This window comes from Homarus americanus, unplaced genomic scaffold, assembly GCF_018991925.1.
Source record: "Homarus americanus isolate GMGI-L3 unplaced genomic scaffold, GMGI_Hamer_2.0 scaffold14072, whole genome shotgun sequence".
Classification (NCBI taxonomy): domain Eukaryota; kingdom Metazoa; phylum Arthropoda; class Malacostraca; order Decapoda; family Nephropidae; genus Homarus; species Homarus americanus.
Genome location: NW_024754528.1, coordinates 392,802 through 408,343, shown reverse-complemented (window position 1 = coordinate 408,343; position 15,542 = coordinate 392,802). Strand labels below are relative to the sequence as shown.

The following is a 15,542-nucleotide window of genomic DNA, read 5'->3' as shown; positions in this document are numbered from 1 at the left end:
TTATTTTGAATAATTCCACGCATTAATATTATTTGTTAATAAAACCTCGTAGCAGCTTGCTCGGCGGAACCCTGACGCACACTGATGTTTGGGTAGTGGGTTTCTGGGTGAATTCAACACAAAATAGGCTTATTGTCGGGTAAATCATGGATTTCTCACAATAATTGTATAATCTTTGATTCATTCACATGTATAGAATTATGAATAGTAGTGTTGGTTTATTACTATTGTGAGTCTGATGAATGTAAGATGGAACACTAGGTTGAGACTAGTTACAATTTCTCATCAACTTTATTATATACAGTACTTTAAATTTGGTAACTTAGTTTGTATAAATGAATTAATAATAGATTATCAATGTATTTTAACAATAATAAGTAACACTAAGTTATACAAATCAGCTATAAACTATTAAATTAGTTATGCATGTTGTCAAATGGTAATTGTTTCCTGTGCTTTTGGGTGGAGACGTAGGACTGTGGCATGGAGCAGTCAGAGCTGTCTAGAAACCAAGAGCAATTACATGTCCAACACGACTCCTGAAAATATTGTGTTTTTACTTATATATTTTGAGTGGACCTCAACGTAGCAACGATCAACTGGCTGAAGTCTTCAAGAATTTCACAGAAAGAAAAAAGTGAATTTGTAGGATAGGGTAGAGGAGGAGGTAAGCTTCCAATTTTATATCAACAAATTAAATATCAAACATGTGCGTACAGAAATTTACCACATTTGATGCCCTGAGTGAGGACTTCAGCGGAGTTGTTCAAAGTTGTTGCGTTGAGAGGTGATAAGTTTTAAAATCTGTGATTGACAACAACCGGCCTATGTTCAAGGTAAGATTCATGGGACATAGATGACTAGGCTTTGGCAGAACTCCGTTGCTATGGGATACCGCTAGGATGTTGTAGGGGAGAGTAGCCACTACAGAGGCATCCTCCAGGATCTATGCTCTTGTGTACAATAATAATTTATGTACAAGAAATAAATCTAAATGAAAATTTTGAGTCATGGATTATGGGTGTATAATATCGCGGTTTTCGCTAAATATTAATTTTATGTCATAGTTTACTCTTAAAAGATAAAGAAAATCGTTCTCTTTGTTAGGGCGCTTGGTCACTAGATGGCGGGTCAATCGGCGGCTGCACCGCTGAGTATGGGAGACGCTCTTCCTCCTATATACTTTCCTTGACCCTGACTGTCATCCTCTTGTTGTCTTAATTTTAAAAGAGATAAAATAGGAATAAAACAATAAGGTTTAACTATATAAATTCTAATATATTTTAAGCATTATCAATTTAACCCCAAATATATTAAATAACTTTCTCAGTAACTCTGTGATTGCACATGTTGACGTGTAATAATTGTTGTTCTGATTTAAACTCTGACTTCTACTTAGCAGACTGGTAAATATCCTTCAATTAATTGACTTTAAGCTGCATAATTTTAAATTTATTATAAAAATATATTCAAGTATATATATATATCTATATCTATATATTAAACTATAGAAAGTTGAATTACTCTTAATATCACTTCAAATATTTACTGAAACATACGGACAGGATCAGTGACGTGAGGTGGCCTTCATAACTGTGTCAGCAAACTTCTTCTTTACTGTTAAATATCACAGATTTTCAGCAAGAAATACCATAATGGCAACGACTCTACTCATCCCTCAAGACGGGGGACAGGCAGAAAAGGGTGGAATTGTGAACGACTTCATGTATGGCTCTAATGTTGCAACGAGTCATATTTACATTAGGATGGGTAATAAACTTCTTCTTCTGGATATAACACAATGATGACTTTATTTAAGTAATTATTGACGAGATACCCGCCGCCTATTTTCCATATAAATTTATGTTAAAAAAACGCCGGAATTTCACTGTTTTATAGTGGACACTTTCATAGTTTGTTTAAATGTGGTAAAAGTGGTTACCGGGTATTTAAATTAAATTTAACGTAACCTGAGTTGATAAGAAGACCTCACCAACCTAACCAAAGAAATCTACCTAGCCTAACTTAACCTAACCTGAGTTGATAAGAAGACCTCACCAACCTAACCAAAGAAATCTACCTAGCCTAACTTAACCTAACCTGAGTTGATAAGAAGACCTCACCAACCTAACCAAAGAAATCTACCTAGCCTAACTTAACCTAACCTGAGTTGATAAGAAGACCTCACCAACCTAACCAAAGAAATCTACCTAGCCTAACTTAACCTAACCCTCCAGACCCCAAACATATCTAACAGAAAGACCTTATTATGATATGATGTAATATTACATTGGCTAATATTGGTAACTAACTCGCTGATGTGTTATTTGTTTTAACGTTTATTTTCTTACTGGATTTTCATCAATTAGTTCTGATATGATAATAATTTCTTCAGAAAGTTATTCATTTGGTAGATAATTAGGTGCCTCGACTTGCACCAGTTTATCTTCTCGGCGGTGATGCCGCATCCCGGATGTAAACACACATACATAAGAACATAAGAAAATAAGGAGTCTGCTGTGCATGGCAGCTCCTGTTGAGAGTTACTACCACTGTATCATCCATGAATATATCCAGCTTCCTTTTGAAACTTTCCAGCATTTCAGCACTTACTACAAAGTTGCTAAGCTTGTTCCACTCGTCCACCACCCTATTTGTGAACCAGTTTCTTCCTGTCTCCCTCCTAAACCTAAACTTATCCAATTTAAATCCGTTACTCCGAGTCCTATCCTGCTCGGATATTATAAGAACTTTATCTATATCCCCTTTATTGATTCCTTTCGCCCATTTAAATACTTCTATCATATCTCCCTGCACTCTTTGTCTTTCTAGGGAATGCATTTTTAGTTTCTTTAACCTATCCTGATATGGAAGGTTTCTAAGTCCCGGAATCATTTTCGTCATTCTTCGCTGCACCGACTCTAGTGAATTGATATCCATTCTATAATAAGGGCACCAGAACTGAACCGCATAATCGAGGTGCGGCCTGACTAGTGCAAGATAAAGTTGCAATAAGACCTCTGCACTCTTATTACTTACACTTCTAGATATAAAACCCAATACCCTGTTTGCCTTATTTCGAACATTAACGCACTGTTTTCTAGGCCGTAGGTCCAGGCTTATAAGTATCCCTAGGTCTCTTTCACAAGTCAACTTCTCTTGGTTGATGTTGTTAAGGCTGTATACATTGACAGTATTTGTTCTTCCAATATTAAGTACGCTGCACTTGCTGGTGTTGAATTTCATTTGCCATTTTTCAGACCACCCCTGCAGTTTATTTAGATCCTCCTGTAGTGCATTTGCATCCTGCTCTGAATTAATCTGCCGCCCTATTTTGGTGTCATCCGCAAACTTGCTTATGTCACTGCTGATCCCAGTATCTAGATCGTTTATGTAGATTATGAACAAGAGTGTGCCTAGTACTGACCCCTGGGGAACTCCTCTGGTTACACAGCCCCACTCAGATTTAACACCATCTACGCTGACCCTCTGCATTCTATCGGTGAGCCAGGATTTTATCCAATTTAAAACTTTCCCCTCGATACCATGAGCCTTAACTTTTCTCAGAAGCCTCTGATGCGGTACTCTGTCAAATGCTTTGCTAAAGTCTGAGTAAATAACATCATAATTTTCGTCATTATCTACTACCTCGAAGACTTTCCTAAAAAAGTCAGCAGATTTGTTAGACAAGATTTCCCTTTGTAAACCCATGTTGAGAATCGTAGATTAATTTGCTTTTCTCTAAATGCGAACGGATGCTATCTGCTATAATTGATTCAAGAAATTTCCCCACTACTGACGTCAAACTGATCGGCCGGTAATTTGACGCTAATGCTCTGTCTCCCTTTTTTAATATGGGTACTGCATTTGCCCGTTTCCACAAGTCTGGCACAATTCCCGTGTCTAATGATTTTGTAAATAAATTTACGAGGGGTCCGCTAATCAGTTCCCTACACTCTTTCAAGACTCGAGGGAAAATTTCATCCGGCCCTGGGGATTTTGTCTTCTTTAGTTTATTTATCTTCTTAAGAACATCCTCTTTTCTGATTGTGATATTCTTTAATTTCTCTTCTTCCTTTCCCCTAAATATCAGTTCCACCTCTGGAATTTCCTCGCGAATATCTTCTGTGAAAACTGATAAGAAGTGGCTGCTCAATGCCTTCCTTATTTCTTCACTGCCATTTATCACTTCTCCCCTCCCTGACTTTAAAGGCCCAACTTTGTCCTTGACCTTTGTTCTATATACCTGGAAAAATCCCCTGGGATTTGCCTTGGATTCTCTTGCTATTCTGATTTCATAGTCTCTCTGCTTTCCTTACATTTTTCTTAACATTCCTAGATAGTTCATTATACCTATTTCTGAGCTGCTCCTCCCCTCCCTTTAATTTCTTATAAATTCCTTTCCGTATTCCTATGTCATGTTTAAGTTTTCTGGTCATCCACCTTGGCTCATTTTTATTTGAACTAATTTTTCTGTATGGCATATTTTGTTCTTGTGCTTTATGTAGTATACCAGTGAATATATTATAGTCATGAACAATTGCTGTCATCTATGACCTCACCCCTTCCTACTGGGGACTGACGTGACTGTTCCCAGGTGACTCACCAAGGTACCTTCTTAACCCCTGATAATCCGCCAACCGAAAGTTTGGGGACTCTGACCATATTGTCATTGTTTTTCGTTTCCCAATTTAGGGTGAACCTGATTTCTCTGTGATCACTGTTACCTAGTTCTTTCCCTACTGTGATATCTCTGATAATATTTTCTTTATATGTTAATACCAGGTCTAATATATTGTCACCTCTAGTAGGTTCTGTAATTAGTTGTTTCAAAAAATTGTCCTGTACTGCATCTAGGAAGTCTTCAGATTCATAGTCACCTACAATGTTGTCCCAGTTAATATTTTATATTGACCCTCCAATCAGCGCCAGTGTACGTCTATGAGGAGTTGAAGCCCCATGAGTAGGTTAGATTGGTGAGTTCTTCTAACAACATTTCTGTTTGCTTGTTTTTCTTATCAACTAAGGTTTGGTTAGGTTTGGTTTAATTTAGAAATAGCCACTTATTAACACATTTGCTAAAACTAAGAAAGTGTCCACTTTAAAACAGTGAAATTCTGGCATGTTTAAAGTTGTTTTCTATGAAAATCAGTGGCAGGGCAGTCACCAATAATTACCTTTACGTTTTTTGTGGAAGTGATAGCAGGCTCCTGGACCGAGCAGCTCATAAATGTACACTGACTGTAGACGTCGATCAGAGCACGGCAGAGAGCGCGGCGGAGTATTTTGAAATAAATCAATATGATTGGCTGTTTACATCCTGGATGCGGCATCACCGCCGAGAAAGACAAAGTAGTGCACGCCGAGGCACCTAATTATCTACCAAAAGAAGCCTTTTGCACGAGAAATTATATCATATCAATTCACTGATGAAATGCTGTAAGAAAATAAACGTCAAATCAAATAATGCCTTAGCATGTAAGTCATCATTATTAACCTCTATATACTTTAATTTATACTATTCAACACTTAGTAGTTGTTCACATAACTCGTATTTCTGAAACTGTATTGAGAAAGAAAATTAATTATTATTTTAACACTTGGTAAAAACTCTGGAACATGGTCCTGGGTTAACAAACAACTTTAGAAAAATTGTATAAAGAAGGTAACATGTTTGGAGTGAAGGACAACTCTTACCCAGGCGATTTGTTCCCAGCGGAACATGTCGACTCATACACAAATACAAGAGTCCCCTCTAGGAATTTGTTTATAATACACAGGAAGTCAGTTAAAATGTTTATTTTGTTATTGGTTAATGAATTTTCAGTTCAGTACAGTAATGTATTCTTTGTCTATCAGTACAGTATTTAAGTTATGTTAAACACTTTCAGGAAGAAAATGTTGTGGAGTATACTGTAGTATATACTGCATAAGTAAAGTGTGTGTTACAAGTAATAAATAATTGCAGGTTTTTTGCGCAAGGTGTATGGACTTCTGTCAGTGCAGCTACTTGTTACTACAGTTGTGGCAGCAGCGTTTGCTTACACACCAGTCCTCCGTCAGACCATCCATACCAACCCATGGATGCTCATATTGTGCCTCCCACTTACCCTTGGTCTCCTGGTTGCCCTTCATGTGAAAAGGTAAACTTACCAATATGGAGGATTACAGTTTCTCTCTGTTGATTACTCTGACACACTTTTATCTCTGGATTACCCTTGTTAGTTCTACATTCTCAGATGAATTTTGTTTAAGCAAACATGAGACACAATATATTGGTTTATAATTATGCAGTAACAATTGTCATGCTAAAGAGTAACATGACTGACATGCTTTTCATGAACGAACTCTCGTGCATACAATAAGTTTCTAAGTTCCCATGACCACAACAAAAGTCAAATGGGACCACTCAGGTGAGGTCTGGTCATCTTTGTTTTATGGCTAATTTATCCCACAAGAAATTGTTACTTTTGTGTGATTTATACATCATTGGCTGTGTTATTGTTTTAGCTTTGACATAAGGAGAAAAAATAAGATGCAAATAAGGCTACTGTACCATATATTTTTTCACTGAATAAAAAAAAAAATTACTTGCATTCCCAGCATCATATGTCAGATTTTCTCATAAACCTACCAAGGTTTTATAGAGTTATAGAGGTAAAATTTTATGAGCTTTATAATGGCGGCTTTGGAATTTTGATACAACTAATAGTGTGGAGGAAGTGAGAGGAAATAAAGAGACAAATGTGACCTACCAGCACAGCTGATGGCAGGAAAATGATGGACAGTGAAACTCTACCCACACTTTGGTACTTTCTGGAAGCTTCCCTCACAAGATCATACAGTCATCTATGATGCACAAAAATTTAATGCAGTTGTCTTGAAAACTTATTTTGGGGGTTGTTTAAAGTTAATGATGCAATTCATGTCACCAATGCAAATACTATAGTGCTACCCCCAATGATTCAACACAATTTGTGTCATGATGCATGAGAGGGTTACTAAGTTTGATAGATTTTTATGGTCATAGGTGAGAAATCCTAAAATTTATCATGAGTTTTAGATTTCTATTTTTCTCAAATTAAGTTCGTTTCCTCAGTGAGTGATCTGTGAAATTCAAACCAGTGAAACACCAACTGGTTGAACCTGCCTTTTCCAGAGCACACAACATAATACTCTTCTCTGGACAGAAATTTTTTTCCCTGCAAGCAGCCATTTTGTCCAGTTGAATCACGGTCAAAACTTCAAAACTACTGTATTTGATCCAGTGGTTGACCCAAACTCCAGTTAGGCTCCAGGTCACAGGGTCAAAACTAAAGCATCAGACTCTAGCACTAATTCTCTTCAGTTGTACAGTAAAAGGAAGTTCATCTTACAGTGTAGTCGTAATAATTTGTGGGTTAGGTACCAGAAGACATCGAAAATTATACAGTATTTGAATTGATTTGAAAGAATTAGTTAGGTTCCAGAGGCCCAAAAGTGCACATAAAATGTTACAAAGCTACTTTAATAACACTACATATTATATAAAGAATAGTTGTACACATTAACATGGAGACAGGTTGGTGTCGGGGCTTGCTGGCTGGTCAGTACCAGGAATTTATTACGACTCAATAACTCATCTGGAGTTGCGTTTGGGATTTTTTTTTTGTGGGGGGGGGGGTCATTTTAAAATAATATTTTATTAACCCAGCACCAAATGGACCAAAGAAATATGGGAATAATGGTGAAATTACATACTGTACTGTTATTATAAAGGGGTCATGGGTTGAGTCCAGCCAGCCACCTGCCCTACCTCCCTCACACAGAATTTGTTTCTCAGTTCTCATTCTCACTTCATTTTTTTCTTATTTTATAGTTTTATATAATAGTATATAGTATTTTGTTTATTTCTAAGTCACATTAGAGCATGGAATTATACATTATTTGTATTATATTTTCTTTATTTTTAAGTCAAATTAGATCATTGATATAATACAATAAACTCTCAAATGTCCGGACCCCGTAAATCCAGATTTCAGATAGTCCGGCAAGAAACATTAGTCAGAACCCTTAAATGTTTGTCATTGGAAATTTCCACCGCAAGCAGTCATTTGAAATTGCTGCCAGCCAGCAATCTCTTGGCCTCTTTCCTCCTCTCAGACAAGTGAGTGAGCAGTTTATTCCCCCACTCTTAGAATGGACTCACCCATAATGCTGCACTGTGATTGGTTAGCTATAATTTCAACACACAGATTTTAGGTAAAATAATTTGAACCAAGGTGATGGTAATCCTCCCGGGAAGAGAGCGGAAGATAGGGGCATATTGCATCACCCATGTCACACACACACACACACACACACACACACACCTAGTGTAGTCCATCTGTCTCCATTATTTTAAATTAAAATTACAAATTATATATCATAGTTTTTCTATTACTGTATTTAATATTTTATGTTATTAATGCTGAAATATGGACCATAAGAGGCTGATCATAAAAGAATATAATGAATAAGTAAAAACAAACATGATTGAGGCAACAAATAGTCCCATCTGTGCTGGCAGGGAAGAAATTACCTTCTGATTCAGATTGTCTCTTTATTTTTAAATCAAATTACGTATTGTATTTTTCTATTATTTAATACAGTATGTTATATTGTTTATGATGACAGCTCCCGGCAACACCAGCTGCTCGGTGACTCGCTGAGTACCGCTGTACATAAATGCTAGTGCCATGCTGCCGAGAGCACATAAAGAGACTGACGAAAAATTTAATTTTCACATGTGTTTAAACCTCAAGTGGCTTAAACCCACTCTATTAAAAACCCTGAGTGTTAAGTCTAGGCTCAAAATTGCAGTAGGTTCAGTGTTCTTAGGCAGCTTGACTTGGAAATCCCCCCTAACTTCTGGAATTTACCACCCTGCAATATGGACTCCCACCAAACCCAGCATTTTGGACAAATTGGGCAGCCCCCACCACCAATTAGTCAGGATGAAAGGAAGTTTACCGTATGTAGACAAATTTACCCCCTGGACCAAGAATGCTGTAACAAACCAGGGCACTGTGGGGCTGCTCTAAATGGGGATATTTTGTCTTCAAAGGAAATCAAGTGATGATGGTGAATGGGGCAGTTAAAAGACTAGAGCAGGAGCTGGAAGTTATTCATTTAAGTGTCGGGCAGACAGACGGTAGATGTTTTGTTTTTTCTGGCTTTACAGTTAAACAATTGTAGATAATGTCAGTTTTTAATTTGAACAGTGTGCAGAATAAATTAGTGTACTATTTTCAATATAAATTATCATTGTTCATACTGTAATGTGAATGATAAGTTATGATTTATGTTTCAATATAGGAGTGAAGCTCCAGGAATGTACCTACACACTTCTTATATCAAGGTATTACTGTATAGCCTGGCTGAAGAAGATATAACAACAAACTGTTGCCAGTGTGATGAATCTGATACTTGTGCTGTACCAGGAGACCTTTTAGTTTCTCTGCTACAGTTTATATTTATTGTACAGGTATGGAACATTAAAAAGGAGTCTTAAGTTTGTTGTCATCTTTATTTAGATAATTGTGAGGCATTTTGATGAGTTTCTGACAATTTAGAAGAAGTTTAACAGCATTCTCTGATTTGACTTAATCACAGCCACCTAGGCAAGTAGACTTTGGGAGCCTTCATCATAAAAAGACATTAAGAATTCAATAAATGATTATTCTGTTTTAAGTTTAGTTTACAAGTGAGTCTATATAAGAGCTGTGATATGGTACATAGGAAGCAAATATTGCTGTGTTGAATGGTAACACTGATGCCAGGAGTGGGACTGTTACCATAACTCAGTGACATAGCTGGTGCAAGAATTTACAATAACTTTATCTCTTTTGGGAAGCAACCCTGTATAAAGATGACCCTTTGGAGTGTATTAAGCCACAGCCGAAGGGTTGCTTCACCTCCAGCCTAAGCTTAATCTTTCATTTAGAATAACTTGAAACTCTAACTCTGATAAATAAAAAATCTTAGAGTAGACTTTTTTATAAAGAATATTTATTAGTCGTCACAATTTGTGTTTAATATTGTTCCAGACATCATGTCCCTATCAACTTCATGCTACTGGCAGCATTTACTGTGGTTGAGGCCATCACTGTGGGAGTAGCAGTGAGCATGTATGAAGCAGAAGTGGTAGTGAAAGCCTTTGTCATGACGCTTATCATCACAGGAGGCCTCACAGCTTACACTTTCCAGACCAAGAGAGACTTTACAAGCATGGGGGCAGGGTGAGTGTTCAAACTTTTGTTACATATATAATTAATTATCATTCATCCACAAATAGCTAATGATAATTTGTTTCTTTATATAATTCCAGAAAAATATTTATTGTATATAAACTGATTTTTTAAAATCTTATTACAGAAAAAAAAATAACTTGTATTGCATTTTCCATAATCTGCTGAAGCAGAGTAAATTTTTTTTTAGGGAACCATCACAGTCTGGTTAACTTTCCAGTTTGAATGGCTACATCTGTATCATTCAGAGACATTTTTTTCAATTGATGATTACTGATGTGTTAGAAAGATTACTACAGTACAACTGTAGTACAGAAGCAATGGTCAGAACATGAAGAAGCTGCAATATCATAGACATAAATTAATTGTTTTCATTTCATTATCATAATAAAGGTCCAAAGAATTCAGACTTTCCCTTGTCCTTGGGCAGTCACTTTAAGTAGCTCCCAAAATAAACCTTTTGCTGTACTGTTATGTGCAATAATAACAATACAGTTAGTGGGGTTGTTAGAGGGACAAGTGAAGATGCAGTGTGCTGTTTTAGATGGTCTTGGTCACATGGACAGTTTGTATTTAAACTCAGATTATTATGTATAATGGTACATCCTGATTTTATTCACTTTCAACCTTCTTTACCTATATACATTACATTGTAATTAATATATTAACATCTTTGTTTTCAGACTGATTATTGCATTGATGATAATGATTGGTTTGAGTCTTATGAATGTGTTCCTGGGAAGCAGTGGTCTAGAGTTGGCATTAGCTGGAGGATCTGCTCTCATCTTCTGTCTCTTCATAGTGTATGACACCCAGGTACAGTACAGTACTACAAGCATTATTCACTTTTGTTAAGATTTAAGGTTATACAGAATTGTGAAATATTCATTTGATATACCATCTTGATTTTCAGAGTCATTCTCCAATTTTTATTCAACCCCCGACTGTGGGTTATCAGCATGTGAAATGTGAGGAAAATTTAAATTGATGTTCTCTTAACACTCTTGGGTTTGGGAGGTGCTCTCTGGTGAGACACTCAGGGTCTGGCCTGTAACTCACCTCACCACACGAGAGATAATTGTACAGATCGTGTCATAACATGCTTGTTATTTGAGATAAAAAGGTGGTATTTGTTGCAGTAGCATTGTAAATAAATTATCTACAAAGTATCTTACATGAATTATCACAATACTGTAAAATAATTATTGCTATACGTAAGCAAGAGTAGAACACAAATTTTTTGTTCACGCTTAATGAAAATGTTTATACATTACTTTATATCTTCATTAGTTTTTGTGATTGCAATATGAACCGCGTAAAGTGAGGGTTGACTGTATATATATATATATATATATATATATATATATATATATATATATATATATATATATATATATATATATATATATATATATATATATATATATATATATATATATATATATATATATATATATATATATATATATATATATATATATATATATATATATATATATATATATATATATATATATATATATATATATATATATATATATATATATATATATATATATATATATATAAATATATATATATAATATATATATATATATATATATATATATATATATATATATATATATATATATATATATATATATATATATATATATATATATATATATATATATATTTTTTTTTTTTTTTTTTTTTTTTTTTTTTATACGAATAGTGTCATCAGCAATTCTGTTTTACATGATAGTTGCCACCTTACAGGAAAACCTTGTTTTTTTTATGAATTATAAGACTAGATGAGTAACTTGAAAAAGTAACTTGTCAATGTATTCCAAAAGTGTTGATGTGGGCTCTCTCACAAAGGCCTTGTGTGCTCTCAAACTGACACGTTGTGCATGAAATCATTTAATCATAAATTGGCATTTCTATTTTCAGCTATGTGTTATGTATAACCTCTTAGTCTTCACTACCAATGCAGGATGGCATTTCATGTAGCCCCTCCCTCACAGCTGTTTCTGTATTTAATTTTACTAAAGATTTGTTAATTTCCGTTTCCAGATGATGATGACGAAGCTATCACCTGAGGAATACATTCTAGCTACAATTAATCTCTACCTGGATATTCTGAACTTATTCCTTGAACTTCTTCGCATCTTTGGAGACCGAAAGGGTTAAATATTGTCAAGGTTTCAGGATTAGTGGTCACAAGACTCCCAGGAGAATAAATTACCTTGGTAAAAAAAAAAAATATGTGGGTAAATAAATTGGAAAGATTCACATGATTCTGTGTTAGAAAATTAGAAGTATACTATATTGGATAACATAAGATTCAGATGTGTTGATGTGATGATATTGCTAAATGTCTGAAATTTTCTGTTTCTATCCTGTAGTAATTTTCCTTGAGTTTGCTAAGTGGACTTTATACACAGTCCTCTCCACACAAGCCATTCTTGACATATCTTTGTTAATATTGTTAATATCTCAATAATATATCTATCTCACATTTGTAATCCCAGACTATAATATATCCTTCCATTGTACCTTTGGCCTTCCTGTACAGTATATTTATTGCCACTCTCATCAGTCAAATACTGTACAGTACAGTACAGTACTGTATACTGTTTTAGTGTCTTCACATATTGACACCATACACCTCAGTAATCCATATTCCATTAACCACTGTCAATTTTATAAAATAATGCCAGAATATTGTGAACATAATCTTGAAGGCTCTCCTACCATAGATCAAAATTATCCCTGAAGAATTTCTTCCATGCAAGATATAGACATGTAATAGGCCCTGTGTCCAAAAGAATCACTCACATAAAACATGATATTTCATTCTAAAGATACTATATTAATTCAATTATTTTCACTTCTCAACTTTAAATTGTAATCTTCAGCTCACAGTTGATGTTTATGAAGAATAGAGAAGTTTTCAAGAATGTTTTATGTACAGTAGTTGGCACTGCCACTTATTAATCCAGTAACTAATTTGGAAGTTGTAACAAATTATATTTGAGTGATTAGTTTGTAGAAAAACTTTAATTTACTTCTTGTAATATATTGTTATAGAGATGTATAATATATTCTTCTTGGTTGTGATGTTTAAACTTTATTAATCAGAGATACAATGACCAGAGTGTCCTTTATCTACAATGTGGACAAGAATACAGTATTTTAATAAGTGTTTACAGGTGATAAAAGTTATACAAGTAAGCATTACCATCAAGATGTTCCTTAATATAAATTTAAAAAATCAAATGACTTTCCATAACCCTTTCATAACAGCTCACTTAAGGCCCAGCAAAGTCATTAAATCCAATATTTATTCCTTAACTAGAAATGTATAACTGAACTGCACTGAGTAGAGTACAATACTAGTAGTCTGCTGAAAAGTATTGAAATTGTGTATGTCAGTGAGCCAGCATTCAACTCATGCTGGCAATCATAGCATGTAAACTGTCATCTGCTTCAATTCCTTATGTATTTTTTTGTTTTCTTACCAATTTTATTGCTTACTATCATTTCACAAATGTAACAATGCATGTTGAAGATACAGTACTAGGACCTTCTTCAGCCAACTAACAGAACGAAATAGGGGAGAAAGATATAGAACAAAGGATTCAGGTCACATGACCTGTCTCCTGAGCTGAGGTAGGGTGGGGATTAGGGATAACCTTCCTGATGACACAATTCAGGATCAGGTAAGTGGACCCCAGACCTGATCCTGAGAAAGAGATACTACTTAAGATCTGTATGGGAGACATGAGAGACAAAGTGAGCTTTCCTGAAGCCAGAAACACACCAATTAAATGTGTCTCAAGTTATGGAGATACCTAGTATGTACAGGTTCTGTCCTGATACAAGGCTCGGCCAACTGTTTCTGCAACACCGCCCTGAAAATTATCTGTACCTACTGTATATTGAATTCAACTCTCACACCCGACTCTATGTCACCAATCTTCAGACTTCTCTTGTAGTGGCTGAGGTCCATATGGATGAGGAGGGCACATCTGCTACTACTCCTCATCTTTCCTCCACTAGCCTTGCTGGTACTAAAAGAATTTCAACAAATCGCTACTGAGGTTCCTCAGTCTCTTGAGGTAGACGATCCTCTGAACAAGGTAACTTGACCCCATTTCTGAGTCCTAGACACTCCAACAGATGTTAGCTCAGGCTGACGCCTCCTCCCCCAGAGATGCCGACACATCCTCTTCCAGAAGCTTATGGTGATGAGACCCCAGTTAAAACTGAGCTAACAGCTGAGACCCCTGGCATACGATCCACCTGGGAAGAGCTCCAGTTGCTCCTGAGCAAATTCTCCCCTATATGCATTTGTCTCCAGGGGACAATGTTAGGTGCCTATGATCATCCCCCTCCCAGAGGATATTTGGCTTTTTATTCTCATAATCCAGAACAGATGCATCATGGGGGTACAGCCGTCCTTATCCCAGACAAGTGTGGTGTACCCTATAGCCCATTATCTATCACTTGCACCATAGGATCCATTTACCTCCCACCCAGTACACCAATTGCCAGGAAGGATTTGGTTTCAGTAATTCGTCAAATTTCTTCTCCTTATCTCATCCTCAGTAATTTTAATGGAAGGCAGACCCTCCTGGGTGTTACAATAGTTAATCCAAGGGGTGAACTGATAGCTTCGTTCATTGAAGAAATGGACCTTGGTATATTAAATACCGGTGATATCACCCACTATCATATCTAGACCGACATGACTACAGCCATAGATCTCTCATTGTGCTCAGCAGAACTCTCTACTGGAGAGTAACAGACTACCTTTGGGGAAGTGACCACTACCCTGTCCTACTTTCCTCTCCAGAAGTCCTCCCAACACCATGAGTTCCCTGTTGGCGGTTAGACAAGGCAGACTGGGACTTTTTCAAGGAACTAGTGAAGGTAGACAGGAGTACTGAAGAATTTCCCTCAGTAGATGAAGCGGTTGAATACCTAGCCCTAGCCAGTCTCCTCCCATGGGGTGGTCACTGCTCCATTCCTCTGACCTCTGTTCGTGTAGCTCGCAGACCTGTTTCTTGGTGGTCAGAGGAGTGCAGACAGGCATTTATTAAGTGACACAGAGCTTATGGTCACTACAGGCATCATAGAACAGAATTTTATCATGTGGAATACAAACGGGCCAGAGCCCAAGTTCATTGAGTTTTAAAAGGATGCCCATCGCCAGTCCTTTTCTTATGTCTCTAAACGAAAAAACTCCCTTGTCCCAGGTATGGAATGGAGTGCAGAAAATAGCAA

The 15,542-nt window shown here is 36.1% G+C and overlaps 1 protein-coding gene across 1 annotated transcript; it reads left to right on the top strand.

Annotated features, from left to right (window-relative positions):
- Positions 1-1,550: 1,550 nt before the first annotated feature.
- Positions 1,551-13,532, top strand: LOC121855832 (protein lifeguard 4-like). Its single transcript, XM_042350982.1, has 5 exons — positions 1,551-1,770; positions 5,969-6,143; positions 10,068-10,259; positions 10,952-11,084; positions 12,327-13,532. Exons 1-5 carry the CDS (start codon positions 1,656-1,658, stop codon positions 12,441-12,443), a joined length of 732 nt encoding a protein of 243 aa, XP_042206916.1. The 5' UTR covers positions 1,551-1,655; the 3' UTR covers positions 12,444-13,532.
- The last annotated feature ends 2,010 nt before the right edge of the window (positions 13,533-15,542 follow it).